The following is a 13,285-nucleotide window of genomic DNA, read 5'->3' as shown; positions in this document are numbered from 1 at the left end:
GTGGGCATTACTTGATCAGTGGGGGCGCAACTGCTTGCTGCCTTGCTGGCCTTATAAATTGCTTTATCCCCTGTTGGCATTAGCTGGCTACAATGAGTGCCCAACTATCTTATTATGCCATATGGGCAATCTAATGGCAGCCCTTAGTACCCAAGTAAGCCTTAATGCCATGTATACAATTGCATGGCAGTTTAATGAGGGTAATAGAAACTTTATGCAAGTCATGAGCCTTAGGGCCGTGCTTGCCTCTACGCTGTCCAGCGCAAGTATAATTTGCGTGGAGTGGGTGTAAACTCTACCTTTGGTAGCGTGCTGTAAGCACTTTCCTGGCAAGAGTTGCTTGCTGTGTCTGCCCTGGTGTTGCCTGCCGATCGCGGCGAAATCCAAAATGGCGGCCGCTGTATGCGTCACGTTGGAGACGCGTACACGTTGCGTATCGCTTTGGCGCCCCTTTCCTCCAACCCGGAAATGCGCGCCATACTGGTAGGGCTACGCCCTAGGTTTTAGCGATCCGGTCTGGCACAAAACCATACTCTGAAAGAAGGTATGCTGTGCGATGCAGTTTCCCCTACAGACAGCCACCAATCCTGGGGATGGTATAAGGCCATATATATCCATAGAGGGAGGGGGGGAATGGCTGTCGTGTCCTGAGCTAGGATGCCTCCTGCTCATCAGTTGATACTCTTTGCAGAACACAGTGCCTATATTATAGAAAAAAAAGCAAAATAAATAAATTAAAATAAAAACTGTCCTGAACCTCCAGCAGGACAGAAGAAAAAACGGAGGGTAACAGGAGGAGCAAGCTGCTTATATCAAGGGGGAGGAGCCGAGATTCTTCTTCTTCTGTCCTGCCTCCAGAAGTGGATACTTAACCCCATGGTGTCTGCACTGACAGGAAGGGCCAGTCTAGAGAAAAACCACTTCCCCTTTAAGCATCCACTACAGTTGGATGCATGTTTATAACATTAATATAAGTATGCCTCCAAACTGTATAGGATTCTTAAAGGAACAACAACACCAAAAAATTAAAGTGTTTTAAAGAAATGAAAATATAATGCAGTGTTGCCCTGCACTGGTAAAACTGATGTGTTTGCTTCAGAAACTCTACTATTGTTTATATAAACAAGCTGCTGTGTAGCCATAGTGGAAATTGAAAAAAGTCTGTATGGCACAGGTTAAATAGTGTATAACAGATAACACCATTATTTTCTACAGAGCTTATCTGCTATCTACTGTGTAAGCTGAGCCTTTTCTCCATTGAATGGCTGCCCCCATGGCTACACAGCAGGGTAAATAGGACCTTAGCAACCAAAATGCTGAAATTGCAAACTAGAGAGCTGCTGAATAAAAAATTCAATAACTCAAAAGCCACAAATAATGAAAAGCAAGTGCAAATTGTCTCATAATATCCCTCTCTACAGCATACTTAAAGTTTGTTTAAAGGTGAACTACCCCTTTAAAGGAGAAACAAACACCTTATTAAATAAAACCCTACCCCGCATAGACCCCCTCCCCCCCCTAACTTTTTACTTAAATTTTAAAAAATGCGGGCCACACATCCATAAAAGATATATCCTTTATTGTTTGGCCATCAAATTGTTAAGATCAAAGACCGCATCATTGCCTGACACGTTTTGGACTACACTAGTTCTTAATCATAGGACTATGATTAAAGTGGACCTGTCACCCAGACACAAAAATCTGTATAATAAAAGTCCTTTTCAAATTAAACATGAAATCCAATTTCTATTTTTTATTTAAGCATTCATAGCTGTTGTAAACTCATTTCAAAATCTCAGCTGTCAATCAAATATTGTCTGCCCCTCCTCTATGCCCATGGCATAGAGGCGGGGCAGACCATTACTTTCACTTTCAATTCAGCACCTTCTAGATGTCACTGCTCTCCACACATTCCCCCGTTCTCTTTACCATTTAATTGTGTAGCCAGGGCATGGGGATGGACTTCGGGTCCCCCATTCTGGAGCACAAACAAGATTCTGAGATGATGCAAGGCTTGTCTTAATAAGTGTCCACAAAATGGCTCCTGCCTGCTTGCTATAATTTTGAAATCCCAGACTGAAGGAAACAAGATTCAAATAATTTATATAGTGTAATTAAAGTTCATTTTCCTTGACTAATCTGATAAAATAGGATTTTGAATAATTTTTTTGGGTGACGGGTCCCCTTTAAGGACTAGTGTAGTCCGAAACATATCAGGCAATGATGCTGTCTTTGACCTTAACAATTTGATGGCCAAACAATAAAGGATATATTTTGTATGGATGTGCTGCCCGCATTTTTTAAAATCTGACCTATGCAACTTTATTTGGAACCAGCATTCTGACACGGATGAACCAAGTAATCAAAAAGGGACTGAGACAAAATGGCATGGTTGAAGCGGTCTATTTTCGGCTGTGTAACTTTTTACTTACCGCTGGGTGCAGATTCAGGGATCGGAGTTCACGGCAGCCATCTTCCAAATCTTTGGGGTTTTTTTAAGGGGTTTGTTTCTCCTTTAAGGTGGCATGAGCTCACTCAGCTTTTTTTAAACAAAGGCCTACATGATTCCTAACATTTTTAAGGAAACCAAAACAGGAGCAGTACACAAGATTCTCTGAAAGGCAAATGGATTCTAAGTCCCAGAACTTGATCCTTATACAAACCAAAAAAAGTTCAGCGTATTTATTAGCGAAATTCGCTTACCCAGTGGGAAGACATTCTTCCAAGCGCTTGTGCTGGTATCCAGCCATTGAGTTCATCTGGGCCCCTGGAGTGCAGCCTGTGGCTTGAATCGTCAACTGGTGACATGCACATTTGGATCTAAAAACAATATGGAAGGCAGGTGCTTACATTAGGACGGTCTTATTCTAATATTTCAATATTTTATTGAAGTTTGGCAAGAAAACAAGCAGAATTCCGAGAAGCGTCTCAATAAAATGCAGAAACGAGAACCTGTATACTCAACATCGAATACAGACATCTAGGGGCACGTTTACTAACATTGGAGGTAAATATATGGAGAGATTTCTGGAGATAACCAATAAGCAATAAGATTTAAACAGCCACCTATAAGTTTGAAAACAACAGCAAAGATCTGATTGGTTGCTGTGGGCAACATCTCCAGAAATGTTAGTAAACATGCCCCCTAGTCCTCAGTAAACAGGGACGTCTTATTCTAAGCTGATAAAAGAGAGACTATCCTAGCTAGTTTTTAAAAACTCACTTTTCAGATAGTGTAGAGCAGGGATCCCCAACCTTTTTCACCCGTGAGCAACATTCAGATGTAAAAAGAGTTGGGGAGCAACACAAGCATGAAAAATGTTCCTGTCCTGGGTGGCGCCAAATAAGGGCTGTGATTGGCTATTGGTAGACCCTATGAGGACTGGCAGCCTACAAGATGCTCTGGTTGGCAGTACATCTGTTTTTTATGCAACCAAAACTTGCCTCCAAGCCCAGAATTCAAAAATAATCTCCTGCTTTAAGGCAGCTGAGAGCAACATCCAAGGAGTTGGAGAGCAACATGTTGTTCATGAGCCACTGGTTGGGGATCACTGGTGTAGAGGTAGAATTACTGAATTGGAAACTGATTTTGCCTTGAAAAAGTGTCTTCGAAACTCGTGGGTCGGCAAGTTTGTTTTATACTGAACTTTTTAACTTCTTTTATTACTAAAATCAGTCATTGGATACATAATTATACAAAGATTTGAACCTTGTATAGCCTAGTACAGGTATGGGATCAGTTATCCAGAAAGCTCCGAATTACGGAAAGGATGTCTCCCATAGACTCCATTTTATCTAAATAGTCCACATTTTTAAAAATGATTTCCTTTTTCTGTGTAATAATAAATCAGTAGCTTGTACTTGATCCCAACTGAGATATAATTAATCCTTATTGGAAGCAAAACCAGCCTGTTGGGTTTATTTAATGTTTAATTTATTTTCTAATAGATTTAGGGGCAGATTTATCAAGGGTCAAAGTGAAAATTAGAATTAAAAAAAAATTTTGAGTTCATTTTTGCGTACTTAGATCTCTTTAAAAATTCGACTTCGACCATTCGCCATCTAAAACCTGCAGAATTTCTGTTTTAGCCTATGGGCGACCTCTTAGAACCTATTTGGAGTCAATTGGTGAACGTTGAAAAATCTTACGATTCAAATGTGCTATTACTTAGATTCGTATGATTCGAATTCGATGGAAAAAGGACCTATTCGATCGAAATCGGACCTTTTTGGCCAAAAGAAAAAACTATGATTCAATGTCGGTTGGTCTTTTTGAATTTGAATTTTTAAGTTTTTCAAATTCGACCCTTGATAAATGTGCCCTTTAAGGTATGAAGACTCAAATTACAGAAAGATCAAATATCCGGAAAACCCCAGGTCCCGAGCATTCTGGATACCAGGTCCTATACCAGTACCGCATTTACTCTCTTTCATTCTCCTTTTACTCTAAGGCACTGGGGATTTGTGTTTTTTTGTTTTTTTTTAGGAAAGCCAGTCTCCCCAATTGAGATAGGGAGGTAAAAATTGTGACCACAGTCTCCCCCGTGTGGTTTCCCAGGGACTCTATTTTTTTAGTTTATTGAGCACAGGCACTTTAATCAACTTTAATGAATTCATTCGTTCACTGAGCAGCTAAAGGTTGCAATTGATTTCAGCACAGGTATTTTCATGAATTGTTTTTTTATCAGTGGAATAATAAATTATTTGAATTCATTGATTCATTTATAGATGTGACGGCACAGAATTGATTTGGCACTTGTTGCACTAATTTGAGTGGGTGGCACATTGCAACAACTTTCTAACAATTCAATTATTTATTTAAAGTATAAACAAACCTTAAAAATAAGTGAATGTAAAATTGATAGGGGGCTATTCTAAGCACGTTTGCAATGTACGTTCATTATTTATTTATTTTTAATTCCAAGATATTAAGGGATACAGGTACTGTTAATATGAATGAATTGTTACAACAGCGCCACCTGCTGGTCAGTTTCCCACCAGTCTGACCACCAAGTAGTCAAGGAAGTTGTCAGGAGAAAGAAAGAGGCTGCTCTGATTCTGGTTAGGAAAGATTTTAGAGAGGTTTCTAATTTTTTTCCTAAGCAGAACATCAGAGCAGCCTGACAACTTAATTGACTACATGGTGGTTAATTGCTGAGATCTCACCATTAATAAAAGAAAAAGCTTTTTGCAGAAGCATTGCAGTGAGTGTGCCCTTGTTCCTATTTTTGGGTGTATTTTACGGAAGCTCTTTGCAGCAGGGCTAACACTGACCACCTGTCATCCGTATATATAAACCTCTTCTATCTGAAGATATAAAACCGGAAAGAAGTTTTGAATTTTGTACCTTGGTGGTTAGAAGTGTCTGAAACTGACCAGCAGGTGGTGCTGTTGTAACTAAATTCATTCCTATTAACAGCACATGTATCCCTTAATATCTTGGAATGAAAAAAAAAAAATAATGAATGTACATTGCAAACGTGCTTAGAATAGCCCCCTCATCAATTTTATATTCACTTCCTTTAAAGGGGAGCTGTCACCCGAAAAAATTATTCCAAATCCTATTTAATCATGTTAGTCAAGCAAAATGAACTTTAATTACACTATATAAATTATTTTAATGTTGTTTCCTTCTGTCTGGGAACTCATAATTATAACAAGCAGGCAGGAGCCATTTTGTGGACACTGTTATTAAAGGATAAGTAAACCTTTAAAATAAGCGAATGTAAAATTGATGAGTGCTATTCTAAGCACTTATGTAATTTACATTCACTGTTTATTTTGCTTTCATTCCAAGATATTAAGGGATACATGTACTGTAATATAAATGAATTTTGTTACAACAGCACCACCTGCTGGTCAGTTTCCCACCAGTCTGACGACCAAGTAGTCAAGGAAGTTGTCAGGAGAAAGAAAGAGGCTGCTTTGATGTTCTTCTGCTTAGGAAAGATTTGAGAGAGGTTTCTAATTTTATTCCTAAGCAGAAGAACATCAGAGCAGCCTCTTTCTTTCTCCTGACAACTTCCTTGACTACTTGGTGGTCAGACTGGTGGGAAACTGACCAGCAGGTGGCGCTGTTGTAACAAAATTCATTCATATTAACAGTACATGTATCCCTTAATATCTTGGAATTAAAACAAAATAAATAATGATTGTCAATGACAAAGATTCTTAGAATATCCCCCTCATCAATTTTACATTCACTTATTTTAAATGTTTACTTATCCTTTAAGACAAGCCGCCTTGCATCATCTCAGAATCTTGTTTGTGCACCAGAATGGGGGACCTGATGTCCATCCCCATGTACTGGCTGCACAATTAAATGGTGAAGAAAACGGGGGGATGTAGAGAGTGCAGTGACATCTAGGAAGTGCTGAATGGAAAGTAAAAGTAATTGCCTGCCCCGCCTCTATACCTAAGGCATAGAGGAGGGGCAGGCAATATTTGATTGACAGCTAAGATTTTTAATTGGGTTTACAACAGCTTTGAATGCTGTAATAAAAAATGTTCATGTTTAACTTGAAAAGGACTTTTATTATATAGATTTTTATGTCTGGGAGACAGGTTCCCTTTAACAACTAGAAAAATTCATCAATCGTCAGAGAGCAGGGGTTACCTGTTATTCTCTTTAATCTGTCTTATTCTAAGCAACATTTTTTTTTTTTAAACTAATAAACTAATCTCGTACAGTATCACATTATTGGGTAACTTGTTCCAAAGAGCTGAAAGCAACCTACTTGTCTCGACAGCCATCTGTGCAGTCACATCCCACAAGATAATCGGCACCGGTGTTGATGAAGACTCCTTTCCCAGGGATGCGCTCCTTGCTGTAGGCCACTTGAGGTGGCGGTGTCCTGTCTATTTCATTGACGCAAGAAAGTGGAACATCTTCCTTGCCATATGTGATATCGGGGATGTAGTAATAGGGTTTTTGAGGCTGAAATTTCCGATCCACCAAGACATAGGGGTCCAGACAAAACATTTCCAGGAAGAGCATTTTGCACTCGGTCTCAAAAAGGTAACGTTCGATCTCCGGCATTGTACGCAAGCTCAGGCCACAGGGCGTCTTGTAGAGGACGTGGAAACCCATTTTGCGGTTGACCCGCCGTCGGGCAGTCATGCGACGGAAGTCATAAAGCAGTGGCACTATTAGGGGGTTCTTGCTTCTGTGAGAGATCGGGCGAATACGGGAGAGGCAAGTGTAGTTGCAGACGTGAGGGAGGTAGAAAAGCTTCTCTTTGGGGGCCTTGTAGGTGGTCTCTGCTGGAATATTTTCTGTATGTATTATATGGAATTGTTGAATAGAAGTCACAATCCTGTAGGAAGGAAAATCCATTTTTACAATCGGGCATTTAAAGAGATACAAGCATTTATGATGACTGTTGGTCAGCTTTTAAGGGGAACTGTCGCGAAAATGAAAAGAATATAAGCGTCAGCATTTGAACTAAGAAGTTTTCTAAATATAATCAATTAAAAATTCTGTGCTGTTGTTGAATTAAGTTTCTAATCAAGTTTATCTTCACTATTCCGTTTCTCTTCATTCTGTCTTCATGCAGCAATTGGGTGTCAGATATTCATTGACAGTTAGATCCAATATATCTTATAGGGGGGCTCCTTTTGCCTAGAAGATGTATTAGAGCTCACTCTATTAAAATCACCAGACATCATGTCTCTCTACATGCAGGATTTGTGCAAAAGGCAGTTATTTTGTTTGTACTGGAATCAGTTATTTGAGTGAGCTCTAATACATCTGTTAGGACAGGAGCCCCCTATAAGATATATTGGATCATTCATCTGACTCTGCTCAGAGCCCACTGAGCATGTGAGTGTCACAGACACTTTCCAAGATGGTGACCCCCTGTGACAAGTTTGAAGTCCTGGATCATTGCTGCTATTGACAAGCTGAAACTTTAGCCTCGCGCAATAAGTTCACTGTATAAAATATGGCATTTTTAGCCATATTCATGTTTAGGGTTTTAACGAAGAAATGCAATCAAACGCAATGCAAAGGAAGCATGCAGTAAATATAATGGGATATTTTAAGGTAAACCAAACTAAAGTCAGGTAATTTGTGCTTTATTGAATTGATTTCTCATGTAGCAGAATATATGGCCTACCACTGACTTTTCTCACTACGTCATACTCATTTCTCTAGGGATTCAAAGTATCCCAATGCAATAAATGTACCTGTTTCCTTGGAGAGTCTGGATTGTCTGGAGAGGTTGAATGGTTTGGATAGGCTGGAGAGTTTGTATGGTTTGAATTGGCTGGATTGATTGGATAGTTTGAATGCCTTGAATAGTTTGAATGGTCTGTATATTGTGGATGGGCTGAATAGACTGGACAGGTTGTGCAGACTGGTTGGATTGGTTAGATTGGGTGGGCTGGAAAGGACGCGGAGCAGCAGGAGGTGGCGGCACTGACTCGGTGGGAATTGGGGAAGACTGTCCGGATCCCGCTGACCCGGGACGGAATGAAGTGCTTTTCTTGGCCACTTGCTTCTTGGACTGGGCCTGCTGACTGTCAGAGCTGAGTAAAAGGAAGCACAAGATAAAACAGATAAACATTGCTATATTGCCAAAAACACACGTCTTCACAAAATATAAACAAGAAACCCACACTTTAATCAACCCATTTAAACTTTGCCCCTGGTCAGGATCTTGGGCCAACATTCTGTGGTACCAAACACCAAACTGTATTTTTATAAGTCTGTACAGGTATAGGATCCGTTATCCGGAAACCCGTTATCCAGAAAGCTCTGGAGTCTCCCATAGACTCCTTTATAATGATATAATTCAAATTTTTAAATATTTTTTTTTTCTGTAATAATAAAACAGTAGCTTGTACTTGATCCCAACTAAGATATAATTAATCCTTATTGGAAGCAAAACCAGCCTATTGGGTTTATTTAACGTTTACATGATTTTCTAGTAGACTTAATGTATGAAGATTCAAATTAGGAAAATATCTATTATCCGGGAAAACCCCAGGTCCTGAGAATTCTGGATAACAGGTCCCATAACTGTACCAAATACAATAATACAAACAAGGGCTTGCAAAATAAAGGACACACCAATAGTAACAGCAACGCACTCAGGGACTTTTTCAAGAATTGCTCACTCATAGCGTCTGAGGTCTGACGCGTTTCGTGTCTGCACACTGTCTCGACCCTCATTAATAAACCTAAGGTAACCCACCCATCTAATAAATACACAAACCATTCAAATTCATTCCGATAAAAAGAACTTTAACTTAATTGTTTTAATTTACCTTGATTGTAATCATATACGTTCTAAAAATTCAGTTCATGCATCTTTGAAATTTCATGTTATAATCAAGAGATCCATTTCATTATATCATGTTTTGTAATTTTTTATACTATTCACCACTTAGGGGCATATTTATCAAGGGTCGAATTTGAAAAACTTCGAATTTCAATTTCAAAAAGACCAACCGGAGTTAAGTCGGTTTTTTTTGGCCGTATAGGTCCACTTTCAATCTAATAGGTCCGTATTCAGCCGAATTCGTATCATGTGAATTGAAGTAATAGCGCATTCGGATTGACGTTTTTCCCAAAAAAACTCCACCAATTCCAATTCCACAACTCCAGATAGGTTCTAGGAGGCTAAAACAGCAATTTGGCAGGTTTTAGATGGCGAACAGTCGAAGACTATTTTTTTTAAAATAGACGATAAATTTCGATATTCCAATTATCTATTTTTTTCAAATTGAATCTAGACTATTCCCTAGTCAAAGTACACAAAAAATAACTCGAAATTCTAATTTTTTTTTAATTTGAAAATTCACCTCGACCTTTGGTAAAGCTGCCCCCTTAATGTTACAAATCCATTCTGGTAACAAATCTAATGCTTTATTAACATGCAGGTTACTTGTAAAAAAAAAAAAATAATCAATGCAGCGATTCCAATATAGGCTTATGTGGGCTTTTTCCAAACTTTAGAAGTAACAACTTCCGAATTTAAAGGAAAACTGTACCCAAAATGAACACAAGCAACAGATACTTTACATCATTTTAAGTGGCATATTAAAAAATCTTACCAAACTGGAATATATATTTAAGTAAATATTGCCCTTTTACATCTCTTGCCTTGACCCATCATTTTGTGATGGTCTATGTGCTGCCTCAGAGATCACCTGACCAGAAATACTGCAGCTCTAACTGTAACAGGAAGAAGTGAGGAAGCAAAAGACAGAACTATGTCTGTTAATTGGCTCATGTGACCTAACATGTGTATGGTATGTTTGTGTGCACCACAAATCCTACGATCTCAGGGGGCGGCCCTTATTTTTTGAAATGGCAATTTTATTTAGGCTTACCCAATGGCACATACTACTAGAAAAGTATATTATTGTGAAAATGGTTTATTTGCATGAAGCAGGGTTTTACACATGAGCTGTTTTATGGAATATCTTTTTATAGAGACCTACATTGTTTGGGGGGTATAGTTTTCCTTTAACCCCTGAGGCTGTCTTGTATGTAACCTATAGATCCATTTAACCTCTGCTCAACAATTTAGCTTGTAAATCACCTCCTCTTAGACCCAAGGTCACTTTCTCTATGCCCTGCACTGATACTAGTTCTGTATTTCCACCACTGCATTTCTTAAAGGGATACTGTCATGGGTAAACATGTTTTTTTCAAAATGAATCAGTTAATAGTGCTGCTCCAACAGAATTCTGCACTGAAATGCATTTTTCAAAAGAGCAAACAGATTTTTGTTATATTTAATTTTGAAATCTGACATGGGGCTAGACATATTGTCAGTTTCAGAGCTGCCCCCAGTCATGTGACTTGTGCTCTGATAAACCTCAGTCACTCTTTACTGCTGTACTGAAAGTTGGAGTGATATCACCCCTTCTTCCTCCCCCCCCCCCAGCAGCCTAACAACAGAACACTGGGAAGTTAACCAGATAACAGCTCCCTAACACAAGATAACAGCTGCCTGGTAGATCTAAGAACAACACTGAATAGTAAAAGCCAGGTCCCACTGAGACTGATTCAGTTTCATTGAGTAGGATAAATAACAGCCTGCCAGAAAGCAGTTCCATTCTAAAGTGCAGGCACAAGTCACATGACTAGGGCAGCTGGGAAACGGAAAATATTTCTAGCCCCATATCAGATTTTAAAATTGAATATAAAAAAATCTGTTTGCTCTTTTGAGAATTAGATTACAATGCAGAAGTCTGCTGGAGCAGCACTATTAACAGATGTGTTTTGAAAAAAAAAAAGGTTTTTCCCATGACAGTATCCCTTTCAAATGTCTTGATACCGGTGTACCTTCACTGCCAAATCTTATAGTATTCAGATATAGTATACTTGCAAAACAAAGAAACTTACTCTGTGTCAATAAGCTGGGGTGATGGGATTGAATGAGGAGATGGGGGTGCTGCAGGTTTGTGTTCAGGCTCATTCCCAGTCAGGTCATGCGTGTACTGCACTACAGGACCCTTGCTCCGTATGGCACCTGGCAAAACAAATAAAATGTACCATCATTGATACCTGGAAACTTTATCCTGTACCAAGAGAAAAATAAAAAGAATGACTGATGCACAGCCGAGCATTTCAGACTTTAAGGAATACTATCCCCTTTTGTTGAGCCAAATTTATTCAGACTATAATACCCCGATATAGTTACAGAAGTACCAGTGGCAGCAGAATAGAATTTACCTTAAAATCTTGGTAGTGGCCTTTAGGTTATCAAGAGCTCAGAGTCCACAGAGACATTTACAGTCATATGAAAAAGTTTGGGAACCCCTCTTAAAAGACCAGTACATAAAAAAAAAAAAAGTTTATTTTTAACGGAAAAAAAAAAAAAACACCAAGACAGTTTTCACTTTTAATTCACAAAGCTTTTATTAAGAAATTACTTACAGATTCTCTGCTTGTGATCCTCTTCAGAAATGGGGACAGGGCGACGATCCATTGTGCGATGCTCTATTTCTCCTCCCTGCCTTCTATAGGAGATAGCCAGGGAGGAAAAATCGAAAAGTCGGAATTCGAAAATCAGGCATCTCAGACCTATCGAGGTTGCATATAAGTCAGTGGGAGAAGTCCCAATGATTTTTTGATGTGCACTGGGTTTTGTGTAATAACCCAAATTTTCAGAGTTTTCGGGCAAAAAAGCATAAGAAATCTGAGTTTTCAGGGTGAAAATTCCGAATAAATAGTGAAAATCTGAGTTTTTCCTGCAAAGCAAGTTTTCGGGAAAATGTAATAATAAATAAGTGTAAAAAAAACCTGAGCGGACTTGATTAGAGTTCGTAGCAGAAAATGGTGAGATAAAATCGGACTTTCTGCTTCAAATCATCCCATAGATTTTCAATGATATTCAAGTCGGGGAACTGTAACGGCCATTCCAGAATATTGTACTTGTCCCTCTGTATAAATGTCTTTGTAGAATTCCAAGTGTGTTTAGGGTCATTGTCTTGTTGGAATATCCAACCCCTGCAGCGTAACTTCAACTTTGTGACTGATGCTTGAACATTATCCTGAAGAATTTGTTGATATTGGGTTGAATTCATCCGACCCTCGACTTTAACAAGGGCCCCAGTAGTCCCTGAACTAGTCACACAGCCCCACAGCATGATGGGACCTCCACCAAATGTGACAGTAGGTAGCAGGTGTTTTTCTTGGAATGCGGTGTTCTTCTTCCGCCATGCAAAGCGCTTTTTTTGTTATGACCAAATAACTACATTTTTTGTCTCATCAGTTCAAAGCACTTTGTTCCAAAATGACTGTGACTTGTCTAAATGAGCTTTTACATACAACAAGCGACTCTGTTTGTGGAGTGAGTGCAGAAAGGGCTTCTTTCTCATCCCCCTGCCGTACAGATGTTCTTTGTGCAAATTGTGCTGAATTGTAGAACGATGTACAGATACACCATCTGCAGCAAGATGTTCTTGCAGGTCTTTGGAGGTGATCTTTGGGTTGTCTGTAACCATTCTCACAATCCTCCGCATATGTCGCTCCTGTATTTTTCTTGGCCTGCCAGACCTGGGTTTTACAGCAACTGTGCCTGTGGCCTTCCATTTCATGATTACATTCCTTACAGTTGAAACGGACAGTTTAAACCTCTGAGATAGCTTTTTGTAGCCTTCCCCTAAACCATGATACTGAACAATCTTTGTTCAGATCTTTTGAGAGTTGCTCAAATTAGAAAAATTACAAGGGTACCCAAATTTTTGCACAGCCAGTTTTTCACATTTGATTTAATTTCATACAACTGAATACTGCTTCACTAAAAATAATCTTTCAGAAAACACC

At 39.1% G+C, this 13,285-nt stretch overlaps 1 protein-coding gene across 6 annotated transcripts in view; it reads right to left on the bottom strand.

Moving 5' to 3' along the window:
- Positions 1 to 13,285, bottom strand: part of setdb1.S (SET domain bifurcated 1 S homeolog) — a 47,743-nt gene that overhangs the window by 13,730 nt on the left and 20,728 nt on the right. For all 6 annotated transcript variants that reach the window (XM_018233430.2, XM_018233431.2, XM_018233433.2 and 3 more), the window contains 4 exons: positions 11,360 to 11,486; positions 8,188 to 8,529; positions 6,738 to 7,316; positions 2,704 to 2,820 (listed from right to left, as the gene is read on the bottom strand). In XM_018233430.2, the coding sequence (XP_018088919.1) occupies positions 2,704 to 2,820; positions 6,738 to 7,316; positions 8,188 to 8,529; positions 11,360 to 11,486 (1,165 nt within the window). The remainder of the gene's footprint in view (positions 1 to 2,703; positions 2,821 to 6,737; positions 7,317 to 8,187; positions 8,530 to 11,359; positions 11,487 to 13,285) is intronic.

The sequence above is a fragment of the Xenopus laevis genome, chromosome 8S (assembly GCF_017654675.1).
Source record: "Xenopus laevis strain J_2021 chromosome 8S, Xenopus_laevis_v10.1, whole genome shotgun sequence".
NCBI classification, from domain to species: Eukaryota; Metazoa; Chordata; class Amphibia; order Anura; family Pipidae; genus Xenopus; species Xenopus laevis.
The sequence above is the reverse complement of the archived record's forward strand: the minus strand, read 5'-3'. Positions and strand labels throughout refer to the sequence as shown.